The sequence below is a fragment of the Garra rufa genome, chromosome 1, assembly GCF_049309525.1.
Source record: "Garra rufa chromosome 1, GarRuf1.0, whole genome shotgun sequence".
Taxonomy (NCBI): Eukaryota; Metazoa; Chordata; class Actinopteri; order Cypriniformes; family Cyprinidae; genus Garra; species Garra rufa.
In genome coordinates, this window is record NC_133361.1 from 9561633 (window position 1) to 9576306 (window position 14674).

The 14674-nt window shown below is 40.9% G+C and overlaps 2 protein-coding genes across 2 annotated transcripts in view; both read right to left on the minus strand.

The window, feature by feature from the left end:
• Positions 1-14674, minus strand: part of LOC141343542 (uncharacterized) — a gene marked incomplete at its 5' end in the record, with an annotated part of 269291 nt that overhangs the window by 223071 nt on the left and 31546 nt on the right. The window lies entirely within an intron of this gene.
• LOC141341866 (E3 ubiquitin-protein ligase TRIM35-like) lies at positions 1767-11185 on the minus strand. The gene is made up of 8 exons (XM_073846436.1): positions 11182-11185; positions 10526-10626; positions 8906-9091; positions 6943-7038; positions 3962-4192; positions 3862-3884; positions 3662-3780; positions 1767-2937 (listed from the first exon to the last, which is right to left on the minus strand). The coding sequence occupies exons 1-8, from the start codon at positions 11183-11185 to the stop codon at positions 2441-2443; spliced, it is 1257 nt and encodes a 418-aa protein (XP_073702537.1). The 3' UTR covers positions 1767-2440.

The following is a 14674-nucleotide window of genomic DNA, read 5'->3' on the forward strand; positions in this document are numbered from 1 at the left end:
AATGAGATTTCTCTCGATTTATTAAATTGTATGCACAATGTTATAATTTGTTCCCTCGTTCTAAGTAAATCATGCATACAATGTAATTCACTTGATTTTTCACTCGTGCACAATTTTTTTAAAAACAAGGAACAAGTCATTAAATTGTGTGCATGATTTAGTAAAACGAGTGAACGGATTATGCAAATTATGTTGTGTGCACAATTTATTTATTTATTTTTTTAACCTGCATGTCATTCGTGGGGCTCCATACTGAGTATATAACAATAATGAGATTTTCCCACACTCTATAAGGTTTTCACCAGATTCCACTTAAAAACTTAAGCTTAGGAGCCAGCTGCCTTAAAATTTTAAGTTAAATCAGCTTAAAACCACAAGTAATTTTAACTTAAACAAAATGAGTTGATTTAACTTGTGAGTTGAAATGACTTAAGTTGATTTAAATTAAAAGTTTTTAAGTTGAAACTGGTGAAAACTTTTTACAGTGTATAATAAATTGTGTCACTTTCTCGTAATAATGACTTAACACCTCATAAAATAAAAAAACTGTCTCGTAATCAGTGCAAAGTTAACAGAAACAGTAAATAGTTTAATTGAGCAAAAGTTCTAAAGAAACACTCGGACATTCACACAAAGAAGAAGAATCATTCGTAATATTACCACAAAAAAAGACAGTGGTGTGTAAGTGCAGAAGTCCTTTACAACCGAGCGATGAACTCAAAGAGCAATAAAATTTGATTGCAACATATAATCATTACCGTTAATAGTGTTCATCGCCTGTTTAATTACATAATTTACTGATTTTAACATACATTTATGCCATATGTACATCACCCTAACATAGTCACCACTAGTAAGCTACTAAATACTATATTGTAGAAACCTATATTTTCTGTACAGCTGCTTTGCAACGATTTGTATCTTGAAAAGCTCTATACAAATGAACTTGAATTGAATTGAAACACAAATCACAAAATGACAATTGCACAATCTCAAGTAACCACACACAATCTCTCTGGAAAGACTCTCAAAGACTTAAACTAATGATGATGGCAAAGCACAAAGGCAATAAGCTACAGAATCACAGTTGAGTGTTTGGGAAGATCCTTATATCTGAATTAGGTTAGGAGGAGAACTGATTGCAACACAAAAATACACGAGAGGACAGGATGAAATCAATGAACAAATGACTCCATTGGTTTCACTACGAGGTGCAAACAAGGCCAGATTAGATTTTGCCAAAACAACATCTAGAATAGCCAGATCACTTCTGGAAAAGTATTCTTTGGATGACTGAAATTAAGATCAACCTGACGGGAAGAAAAAGTATGGAGAAGGCTTGGAACAGCTCATGATTCAAAGCATACATCATCTGTGAAACATAGTGGAGCAGCGTCAGAAGTGACAGAAGACAGAAGCAGCCGAATGAATTCATTTACTGTCTGCCCAGATTCAGTCAAATGGAGCAAAGTTGATTGGGCGGTGCTTCATATTACAAATAGATGATGACTCAAAACAAACAGCAAAAGCATCCTAGGAGTTTCTGAAAGTAAAAAAAGTGGAATATTCTGCAATCTCCTGATTTCAACCCCATGAGCATGCATTTCATTTGCTGAAAACAAACAACTGAAGTCAGCTGCAGTAAAGGCCTGGCAAAGCATTACAAAGGAGGAAACCCAGCCAAATGATTCTCAAACAACAACAACAACAAATTATTTATGATTCTATTTTACTTTTTTAGAACAGATTTTTTGACGCATTCTTCCGTGAGCTGCATTCTGCTTTCATGCAGATTTCTTATATGCCTCCATGTTCTAACAGACTATTCAACGTTTGAAACTTTGTATTAGCACTTCTTGTGTTCCTGCCATGTTGTTCTCGTCATTTGTGATATTACAAATATTTATTCTTCTGTTTATACTTTACAGAGAAATTTGTATCTTGAAACTTTAAGACAGCGTCTTTTGCACACACGCTCTATGAGTTGTGGTTTTATATTCATTGCACAAGCAATGTACTTGTAATGTGATGGACTCACTTGTTTCATTTCTAATTGAATCAGCTGTTTTGAATGAATCGTTTTATTTGAAGGATTCCATAAATTGTTTATTAAAACAGGGACTTGCTGCCATCTACTGGCAGTTTTATTGTCATGCCAAGTCTAAACAAGCTTAAGTCCCAGCACAAAAACTCATTCAGAACAATTTTAATGATCTATTAATATCTCCGTTCCAGACCCCAAAAGGAAATCAGCTTATAAATGATAGTTATTTTAATAAGATAATTTTTCATTAAATAAAAATCTGATTAAAATTAGACAAATTTTGTAATCATTGTGTAAAATTTAGCTACCAGACCCCTCGGCCCCACCAAAGAAATTAACCACACCATCCCCTCTGAAACTGATTTACAATTCAACTTCTGCCTACAGGAATAACATTTACTGACTATTGAATGGTAAGATCCTCAGAGAGTCAAAACAATAGAAGAATGGAAAGAGTGTGTGAGTGAATTTGTTTGTGAATGTGTGTAGACGTGTGTTCGTTACAGGATCAGAAAATGACACCAATCCTCTGTCATAGTCCAGATTCACTCTCATACGATCCAGCTTCCGTTTGACACGAAAGCCAGTACCTATATACCGTCCTGACAGATGATACTCTACGCTCCAGACACAAGAGTTGAAGAAATCGTTTCCATTCCTCTGGTTTGATGCTGTAGTCAGTCCAAGACACCAGCGTTGACTCTTCTTAACCTCCACATCCCAGCAGTGCATTCCTGAATTAAAACCCTCTGAACCCAGAACACAGGGATAGAAGTCAAATCTCTCTGGATTGTCAGGAAGAGGTTGTTTGTTTCTGCTGTTTGTCACACTGGTCAGATCATCAGACAGGTCAAGCCATGGATTCGCAGTGTTCGGATCCAGAATCACAGGAGCTGATGAGACACAATCAACAGGTGCTTTAATTCTGATATTCATAACCTGTGATCTGTTCACTCTTGATCATTTTATTATAAATTATGACAATCGTCTTGTTGATCAAACACATTAGACATTTTCCACTGAACCTCTGTTATTAATTTTATTTTTATCATTAGTGTTTAACAGCATCAACTATAAACATCAAAAACTGCATGTGATTCAATGTTATTTCAAGATAAAGTGATAATTTGGAAAATTAAATAGAGAGCGGGTTGGGGTTAGGCTTAGGGTCCTGTTGAGATTTATTTGCTGCAGATGAAAAACTGTAAGTGTGTATGATCTCTGCAGCATCTGATCAACTCGTGTAGTCTGTAAATTGGCTTACCATAGTGTATTCTTATTGTCTCGTGTTTGACTTATGTTGGCTTAAGACATTATAATATTTATTCTGAGACTAAAAAAGTAACTACTCCGAACAGCCACCAAACTTAGCTCAGACCTCTAGTCTGTTCTGAATCGGGTTGATTTTTTTTTTTTAAACTAATCTTTTATAACTGACTTACACTTCTCCTAAAAATGAGAATCAAAACTCAAAAAATCTAATGAAAAAAAAAATCTGACTTTCATTATTGGAATGTTCAAATGAGCCAAAATTGTTTAAAATCCAAATGCCAAAGTTATTTTAAATTTCCAGTATGTGTGTGTGTAAGAGCTCAGATCTCCTGCAGTCAGACTCACTGTTCTGGACGATGTTCTGCATCTTCTTCCAGACTCTGAACGGCAGGTTTCCCAAGTAACGTGGCACATGAATCAAAGCTCCAGAAGGCGTCTGTGGATCCGGCTGTGAGATCTGGACTCTGGAAGAACATTCAGGAGTCAGAACTGCAGTGGCTTTGGATCAGAAGCAGAGAGACCAGAGACACCAGCAGATCACTCACCTTTCCATTGAGACTGGAAACTCCTGCAGAACAAACACACCATTGATCATCAACAACTCAATCAATCATCAATCAATCAATCAATGATCTGAAATCAGACCTTTAGAAAGCAGACATCACTGGCTTTCATCATCTCCTCCGTGTCTTTGATTGTGTGTGAAAGAGCTGAGATGTGTCTGTTGATCTCCTCCAGCTTCTCCTTCATCATCTGCTTCTTCTGCTCCTCTTCCTCCCTCAGTGCAGTGATTGTAGCTTCTTCTTCATCGCTGAGAAACTGATGAAGCCTCTCAAACTGCTGTTTAATCTGATGCTCTGTGTGCTCAGCTTGAGACTGAAATCAAACCACATTCACTTTAATCGTCTCCATGACATTATTCACATCTGAGAGAAACTTAGATACAGACATCCAGGAGCAGATTGATGATAACTGTTTACAAAAATAACCATCTGTAACCCATTATATTAAATATATCCGATCAACTATAGTGATCCTACAGCTGTGTTGTTAATTTGACTCATTTGTTTCTTCTTTGTACTAAATCTCCCACAATTCCTAGTACACCTGGGGCCTCATGTACAAAGACTTGCGTTGCGTTGAATTAATACTAAAACATTGCGTACGGACAAAGCTGTAAATGTGCGTACGCAGTAAAAAAATCAGATGTATGAAACACTGCGTACGTGGAATTCCACGCAGATTCTGGCTGTGTCCAAATTCAGGGTCTACATCCTTCGGAGGACTCATTTGAAGGATGTTACGTCACAGCGCCGCGACGAAGGCTGTCCAAATTCATAGGATCCTTCAAATGCGGCCCACAAATACGTCCTCCTTTTCCCCGAATTTGAAGGATGGGTCTGGTGGATCCTTTCCCGTCCTACCTATCCCACAATTCCTTTCGGCAGAGCGCTTCCAGAATTTTCAAATAATGGCGGACGAAGCAAGCGGTAGTAATGATGGAAGTTTTAAAAAAACTGGCGTTTCAAAAAAATTTTTTTTACAGCGGTTGTCTAGTTAGGCCTTTGGTTTTAGCGTTAAGCGCTTTTTTTTTTTACATTTGTATGTATATATGTTAAAAAACATCACTTTCGTAAACTAGCTTCTTTCTTACTGCCTGTGTGAATATCCCCTTACACACAGCTAATTTCTTGATAGTGATTGAAGATGTTTTTAACGCTTTTAGGGATGAAAGAGTAGTTATTTTGTTTTGTGCAGTACAGATAACCTTACTTCTTGCTTAGCGCTGTCACGGTTGCTAGGCGACAGGATATAAGCAACGGGGAAGGGAGGGAACTGAAAGAAGTGTAGGCTGTCCAAATTCACTGACACCTACTTCCAGGTTTTGCGGTCTTCGGAGGACCCCTCCTCCTTCAACCTGGTAGGAAGGATCCTAAGGAGGATGCAGACCCTGAATTTGGACACAGCCTCTCTCTGTACATCTGAATTAAGGTGAAATTGAGCGCACGTGCAGGAGCGCAAAACCCCTCCCTGCCTCCTCCCCCGTATAAATATGCTAATGACTCCAATTTGGCAAAACCAAACGAAAAAGCAATGGCAAAAGCAAGCAAGAAGAGAAACTTCACAGAATGTGAATTGGAGGTGCTCCTATTGGAGGTAGAGCGCAGAAAAACTGTGTTATTTGCAAGTTTGTCCTCCGGCATTAATAACAAAAAATAAAAAATAGAGCGGGAGAGTTTAGTTGACGCGGTTAACGCAGTGGGATCTGAAACTCGCACTGTAAATGAACTTAAAAAATATATAGATAGATATATAGGTATAAAGGTGGAAGTTAAGCGGAGAACTGCTGCGCACTGACAAAACGTCACTCAGAGACATGAGGAATTGGCCAAAAAAATGAACTTCGTCTCTGAATACCATTTATATTTTATTTATATTTATATTTTTAATCAGACGTTGACGGGTCTGAATGGCTTGTTGGTTGGGTTGCACATACACTGGTTCTGGGTCGGGTCATTGGGCAGCACACCAAAGGCCAGTACGATGTGACACACCTTGTTAGGGAGATAAAGCAGTATCCTCCCGGTCCTGCTAGAGAATATGAGTTAACAGCCACGTCTTCAGTGCAAAACCGCAATCTCCTGACGTGAAGTTCAATAATTACACGCACAAATAAATAAATAAATAAATAAAAATCTTTTAGATAAAACCATAACTTTAAATGTGTCACACATAATTGAGGCTCGTGTGATAATAGTAAGTCAATTAGCCTATTTTATAATTTACAGATTAATAGCAATGTTTCTCTCAAGTGGTGGTGCGATGGACTTACGGTGCATTCACACTGGCATGTAGCGAGCGGGGCGAAGCGAGCGTTTTCCATTCATCCCTATGGAAGTTGAGCGAACACGCATTGCGCAAGCGTTTAAGCTCAGTTTCCATAGAAATGAATGGAAAACGCTCAGCTCGCTACACTGTAGTGGAAATACGCGGTTAGAATACTTCGTAGTCTAATGTTTGCAACTTCACTTCATTGCCTCTAAGAGTCGCCAAAGGACAAAAATCATGAGAAATGTACGTACGCCAGACATGAAGCTGGCGTGGAAGAACGCACATTCTCACGTTAATTTCACTGTTAGTAAATCCGACCGTGAGCGTGAAAATTGGCGTAAGCAAAGTTTTTGTGCGTACGCAGCGTTGATACATGAGGCCCCTGGTTCAAGTCTATAAAAAGACATCACTTCCTTTGTCCCTTTTGCTTTGGTGAGGCGTGGGTGTTTGAATGGGCACCCAAACCACATCCTTTGAGTTCCTCCCTTAGAATGCATTAAGTAAGTTTATGATTTAGATTTGTTTACTTGAATTTTTTAGATATTTAATCCAATTTGGATTGAGTTACAATATTGATGTTTATTGATGAGTTGCATGTATGAGTTTGATTTTCCTTCTTATGTTGTTTGTAGTGACCCACAACCTTCCTGTTCATCATGTCCATCATGGTAGTCTTTAACTCAGTGGAATAAACGAGAGCAAAGAAAGGACTGGTGTTTCTTTCAGTGTTTTAATCAAACATGCCACCAAGTTTCTGCCATTTTAACAAACTTTGGATAGTTTAACATCCTCACCTTTATGTGTTGAACTGTTTTCTCAAACTCTCCTTTCGTTTTTTCATTGTGTTGAAGTTTCTCCTGTAATGATTTCAGTGCTGTATTGAGCTCCTCCTTGAATTAAATGAAATAAAATCCATAAACATCAAATTACAGTGAAAAAAGAAGAGAATATGCAGTGATCATATTCACGATTCTGTGTTTGTGTGCATTTCATACTAAATTAATCCATAAATTTAAACCTGTCATAAAACAAAGGCAATCTGAGTGAACAAAAAATACAGTTTGTAAATGGCAATGGCAATTGTGAAAAGGTATTTGCCCCCATAGTTACTAATTCCCCAAATCTGTGGAACTGTCTTGATGACAGGGTTCAAATCACTGCACTCTAAAGCCCAAAGTATATCAGATACATACACTACCGTTCAAAAGTTTGGGGTCAGTAAGACTTGTAATAGTCTTTAAAGAAGTCTCTTATGCTCATCAAGGCTGCATTTATTTGATTAAAAAAAAAAAAAAAAAAAAAATACAGCAATATGTGACCCTGGGGGATCAATCCTCCCACAAAACCAGTCTTAAGATGAAAAAAAAGTCTTAAGTTGCTGGGATATGATTGTAGCAATAGCCAAAAATACACTGTATGGGTCAAAATGATTGATTTTTCTTTTATGCCAAAAATCATTAGGAAATTATGTAAAAATCATATTCCATTAAGATTTTTTGTAAAACTCCTACTATAAATATATCTAAATGTAATTTTTGATTAGTAATATGCATTAAGAACTTAATTTGGAGAACTTTAAAGGTGATTTTCTCAGGATTTTGATTTTTTTGCACCCTCAGATCCTGATTTTCAAATAGATGTATCTCAGCCAAATACTGTCCTATCCTACCAAACCACACATCAATAGAAAGCTTATTTATTGAGCTTTCATATGATGTATACATCTCAGTTTTGTAAAATTTAACCTTCTGACTGGTTTTGTGGTCCAGGGTCACATATTGCAAAATGTTTTTACAAAATAAAAGTTTTTTATCAGCTGTTACTCCAGTCTTAAGTGTCACATTCAGAAACCATTCTAATATGCTGATTTATTATTAGAAGGATCAATACCGTTCAAAGGTTTGGCGTCAGTAATTTTTTATTATTTTTTTTAAATAATGTAATACTTTCATTCACCAAGGATGTGTTAAATTTATAAAAAAGTGATAGCAAAAACATATATTGTTAGATAATATTTACATTTTGAAGAAAGCCTGTTATTTTTAACTTTAAATTAATCGAAGAAACCAAAAAAAAAAAAAAAAATTGGTAGCACAACTGTTTCTAACATTGATAATTCTAATAATAAATCAGCATATTAGAATGATTTCTGAAGGATCATGTGACACTTAAGACTGGAGTAACAGCTGATAAAAATTCAGCTTTTCATCACAGGAATAAACTCTATTTTAAAATGTTAAATAAAAAAAACATTATTTTATATTGTAAAAACATGTTGCAATATTAGGCTACTGTTTTTTTTTCCCCTGTATTTTTAATCAAATAAATGCAACCTTGATGAGCATAAGAGACTTCTTTAAAGACTATTACAAGTCTTACTGACCCCAAACTTTTGAACGGTAGTGTATATGTATTTTTTTTAATCTCTTTTAAATCAAAGCTGGGATGTCTCATACCCTGTCGCTCACAAGCGTTTGTGATGTGTGCGTCTATTATTGTTGAGCTCTCCGCTATTTTGTTGTTGTTCCGTCTCTTTCCGCTTGGACAGTGTTGCCTCCTGGTGGAATAACTGATTACTGCTAAATAACTTGCAATGCGCAAACGCGACCTGCTTGAACGCGCATATGGTTCTGATGACGAAATGGAGTCACGCGCACTGTATGAAAAAGTGAAGTACACTTTGGTCTTAATTCAATCAAATCAGCACTTAAATAGGAATTTTCATTAGCATGAAGTTGGGAAACTAATTTGTCCTACCTTATATGATGAAACCACTTCATTGATGGGTCTGAATTTATGATTGTCATGTTTTTGTGAATTCATATACACTGCACACACCAGCTGTTTGTCCTCCAGACAGAAGAGTTTGAGTTTCTCACTGTGTAAACCGCAGATCTCCTCAGATCCTGATGCACAATTCTTATTTCTTTGCTTCAGGAACGACTCACACAAGTTTTTTAACACGAGATTGCATGGAGGCAGGGCCAGATTAACACTTTGTTGTACCCTGGGCAACAATATTCAAGGGCCCCATCATCACGACCCCAGGATCACCATAATATGGTGATATATAGAATATATTACTGTAATATACAGTAAATATACTCAATACTTCAAATCCTAACTGTCATCATATTTTGATTTACAAATATTTAAATGCTCATAGAACTAAAAATGCACTACTATGTCCCCTATCAAAGACATTCACTCACATATGATGCTATGAAAACAAAACACATCAGCATCTGTACAGTATAATCTGGTAAAATTGACCCACTACATTGAGAGGGATGAAGTATCCTCCATTTTCACAAAAAATGAATAGATAAGCAACCACTTTCAAACCATTTGCCAGCAGCCAACGTTACTTTTTTTCCCGGTACTTTAGCCTACTTTGTGTAAAAACGAAAATATTTATTTCAGTGAAAAATAAGTCCAAAACTCTCTATTTTAACATTTTGAACAATCTTTTGCTTTTTTTTTTTTTTTTTTTTTTTTTTTTGAAATTCTTGTGTTTTAATTTTTCTGATAATCAAATGAAAGCATAAACATTTATTTATTTTTAATCAAATGAAAAATAAACCCTTTTAATTTTTGGCAAACAAACAGAGGTTTACTGTTAAAATCAATACATGGAAGAAAAATTATATTCAGTTTAAAACGTTTAAATAATAATTGTAGTATTTTTTTCTACAATTAAGTGGTTAATCTTGTTGTAATATTTATTTTTTATCATATATATTGTTTTATGTAAATTATTTAAATAGGAATATATAAACACCTACATTATACTGTACAAAAGGAATACAAGACTAATATTGTTGTTACATGTTGAACCGTACTTTTATTTTGACAGGTTGCCGTGAAGTTTCTGTGTGTACAGTATGATATGATGCTAGTTTTCTTAAATGAAACGGTAAAAGTGACACTCACAGCAGTTTTGGAGATTGAGTTTATCTGTTCATGTGAGGTGCAAATGCAAAAAATAACCGTGAGCGTCACGCGTGCTTCAGTACGCGCATAGTAAAAAAAAACGCGTCTCCACCATTCATATTAAAACGGTCTTTTTGCATTTAAGTTTTCACAGACACTAGTCCATATCGCGATTTGAATTAAGTGACAGACCAACTTTTGATTTATTAATCCAAAAATCGACGAATTCCGTGGTATTCCGTGCTATAGTAAATTCCGTTTTTATGAATGGAGCGCGCGATCCCGTCCGTGTTTTCGCGGAGGAGACATTGTAAACGCGCGACTATGTAGAGACAGAAATGACATGCCTTCGTGTAAATAAGATAAATAACATAAGGCAATTTATTTTGCTCGTGCCCTTGCTGTCCTGGGCCCTTTAGATGTCGTGGGCCCCTGGGCAATTGCCCAGTTGCCCGTATGGTTAATCCGGGCTTGCATGGAGGTTCTTCTTTTGCGGATCTTCTCCTGCAGACGGGACACTCCTGAGTTTGCTTGGTTCTCCAGAACTGTTGAAGACAGTCTTTACAGACACTGTGACTACAGGATAAAACAACGGGGTCCTTGAAGATTTCAAAACAAACGGGACACGAAAGCTCTTCTCCAAACAGTGAATCCATTACCACTATTCAAACTGCAGGGATATAAATTTTACTTTCACTTTCTGAACTTTGCAAAAGAAAAATGAATAACCATGAGCATCACAAAGATCTGCTGTCTGTTTCTAAACGAACGGTTCAAATTTCTATTTGGTTCAAATTTCTCTTTGTTTCTCATTGATTCTTTGTGTTCTTTAATAAAGAATGAGGAACGTCAGAAAGGGAAAATAATGAGTCTTCTTCTACTAAGGTTTATTGGCGGTTGGCAAACAACTTTTTGGTGCATTACCGCCACCATCTGCTATGGAGTGTGGACCAGAATGTCGTATAAATACCAAATAAACATACATATAAGCATACAACACAACACAGGACGTAGGAACACTTTTTAAACCTATACATAGCTAACTTACTGAAGCCGTAATCTAACTATACTGTAACATATACTATAAATAACTGACATACACATGACCTAGAATAGACTATAGCCTACTTTACATAATAACTGTGCACGACATTGTGCAAAAGAGGTATTTGAGGTTAAGAAACAAATAATGCAATATGATTTGTGGTGCACTCACAAGTAAACATTTGTTAAGTCCTTATTAAGTCCTTGTGACATTGAATGGTATTAAAGGGGTCATGTGATGTTGCTAAAAAGAGCATTATTTTGTGTAGTTGGTGTAATGCAATGTGTTTATGCAGTTTGAGGTTCAAAAAACGTCTCGGTTACGTATTGTAACCCTCGTTCCCTGAAGGAGGGAACGGAGACGTCTCGTCGATAGACCGACGAATTGGGATCTCGCCTAGAGAGACCAATCCACTTCATGTGTGTACAAACGAGCCAATGAATATTGGCATGCATGATTGCAGCCAGCTGCGGCTGATCACAGCGTGAGCATATAATGCGCAGCAGGTGCATGCATCATCAAGATTTCGCTGAGGAGCTGGGACAGGCCCGGCCCACAGCGGCGGTACAGGAGCCACGGCGACGGGACGAGACGTCTCCGTTCCCTCCTTCAGGGAACGAGGGTTACAATACGTAACCGAGACGTTCCCTTTCAGTCGGTTCCTTCGACGTCTCGTCGATAGACCGACGAATTGGGATCCCTAACAAAGCGCCGTGGCTGCTGCCCCTTCCAGTGTCCTGAGCGGGCCTCCTGGGTCCTATTACTGGCTTTGGCCAGGGGCTTGCATCAAGAAGAACCAGTCACCATATAACATAGCACCACCATCTCAGTGAAGCTGGAACACTGGGGATATGCGGAGCTCACGTCCTTCCGATCGGAGGTTCGGAGCAATACACATATGACTCAACTCAGGGTATATGGAAGATTGGAGGTGATTGAACCCTCGTATAGTGGTAGAGGACCTACCGGGGAAACACACAGCCTCTAGGGCGCAATGTGGAGAACGTAAGAGATGCAATTAAGTCTCTACGTAGAGCCTAGCCCTTTACCGGTTCTGCAGGATTCATCGAATAAGGGCCTGACGCCTGACGTTCCGCTACGTCGGGTGTCCGCTCAGCGGAGGAACTCAACAGAGCTACTCTTGGGTTACTCTGGAGCAATATAACAAGCCGACCCAAGGCCTCTCTATGTCTCTACCCGTTTGAGGTGAGAACGCAGGAGGGGACTGTGTCTACACGAAGGCTATAGAACCTTGTGAACGTGTTAGGGGTCGCCCAGCCCGCCGCTCTACAAATGTCATTCAGCGAGGCGCCACGAGCCACCGCCCAGGAGGATGCAACACTCCTCGTTGAGTGTGCTCTCAGCCTGAGGGGGCAGGGCACACCCTGAACCTGATAGGCCAGGGTAATGGCATCAACTATCCAGTGGGCCATCCTCTGCTTGGAGACGGCATTCCCCTTCTGCCTGCCTCCATGACACACGAAGAGCTGGTCTGAGGTCCTGAAGCTTTGTGTCCGGTCAACGTAGCATCTTAGTGCTCGGACGGGACAAAGCAAAGCCAGGGCTGGGTCTGCCTCCTCCGAGGGCAGCGCTTGCAGGCTCACCACTTGGTCCCTGAAGGGAGTAGTGGGAACCTTGGGCACATAACCCGGCCGGGGCCTCAGTGTTACCTGGGAATCCGCCGGGCCGAAGTCTAGGCACGAATCGTTGACCGAAAATGCGTGCAGGTCTCCTACCCTCTTGATGGAAGCCAATGCAAGCAGGAGCAGAGTTTTCATTGAGAGAAACTTCAGCTCGACTGAATGCAAGGGCTCAAAGGGAGCCTGCTGTAGCGCTGTAAGGACTAGAGACAGGTCCCAAGAGGGTACAGAGGGGGGCCTAGTAGGATTTAACCTTCTGGCGCCCCTAAGAAACCTGGTGACCAGGTCGTGCTTCCCTACCGACCTTCCCTCTACGAGGTCATGGTTAGCGGAAATAGCAGCCACATAGACTTTAAGGGTTGAGGGGGACAGCCTACGCTCCAACCCTTGCTGCAGGAAGGAAAGCACGGCTCTGATCGGGCAACTTCGGGGGTCCTCTCCATGGGAGGAACACCAATCAACGAACAGGTTCCATTTTAGGGCGTAGGCATGTCTAGTAGACTGCGCTCGTGCCGAAGTAATAGTGTCAACTACCCCTTGGGGTAGGTCACTTAGAACCTCCGCGTCCCGTCCAGGGACCAGACATGTAGTTTCCAGAGGTCTGGACGCGGGTGCCATAGGGTGCCCCGTCTCTGAGTCAGTAGATCCTTCCTCAGAGGAATTTGCCAGGGAGGGGCTGTCGCGAGGAGCACAAGTTCGGGGAACCAGGTCCGGGTGGGCCAATAGGGGGCTACCAGAAGGACCTGCTCCTCGTCCTCCCTGATCTTGCACAGTGTCTGTGCAAGAAGGCTCACTGGGGGAAACGCATATTTGCGAAGGCCCCGCGGCCAGCTGCAAGCCAGCGCATCCGTGCCGAGTGTTCCTTCGGTCAGGGAGAAGAATAGCCGGCAGTGGGACGTCTGCTGGGAGGCGAACAGGTCTACCTGAGCCTCGCCGAAACGTCTCCAAATCAGCTGGACCGACTGGGGGTGGAGTCTCCACTCTCCGGGAAGCGCAGCTCGTGAGAGCTCGTCGGCCGCACGGTTGAGCGACCCGGGAATGTGAATGGCACGAAGCGACCTCAGATGCTTCTGACTCCACAAGAGGAGATGACGGGCGAGTTGCGACATGCGACGGGAGCGTAGACCACCTTGTCGGTTGATGTACGCAACGGTCGCAATGTTGTCCGTGCGGACCAACACGTGCTTGCCCCGTAGGTGCCCCTTGAGTCGGAGCAGGGCGAGACGTACTGCAAGCAACTCGAGGCAGTTGATGTGCCAAGTTAGCTGGGGGCCCGTCCAAACCCCTGAAACTGCCTGTCCGTCGTACGTGGCTCCCCAACCGGTGGTGGAGGCATCTGTGTATACCACAGCATGCCTGGAGACCTGTTCCAAGGGTACTCCTGCCCGTAGGAACGAGGGGTCTGACCACGGGCTGAAGGTGTGGCGGCAGGCCGGTGTCACTTGAACCCGGTAAGAGCCGCGTAGCCACGCTCTCCTCGGGACTCGGCCATGAAGCCAGTGTTGAAGCGGTCTCATATGGAGCAGCCCTAGCGGAGTAACCGCTGCTGCTGCCGCCATATGCCCCAGGAGCCTCTGAAATTGTTTCAGTGGGACCGCTGTCCTGCTCTTGAACATATTCAGGCAGTTCAACACAGACTGAGCACGTTCCTGCGTGAGGCGTGCTGTCTGAGTGACCGAGTCCAGTTCCATACCGAGAAAAGAGATCCTCTGAGTTGGAGTGAGTTTGCTCTTTTCCCAGTTGACCCGAAGACCCAACCGGCTGAGGTGTGTGAGCACCAAGTCCCTGTGTTCGCACAATTGGTCCCGAGACTGTGCTAGAATGAGCCAGTCGTCGAGGTAATTGAGAATGCGAACGCCCTGTTCTCTGAGGGGAACGAGGGCCGCCTCCGCGACTTTCGTGAAGACA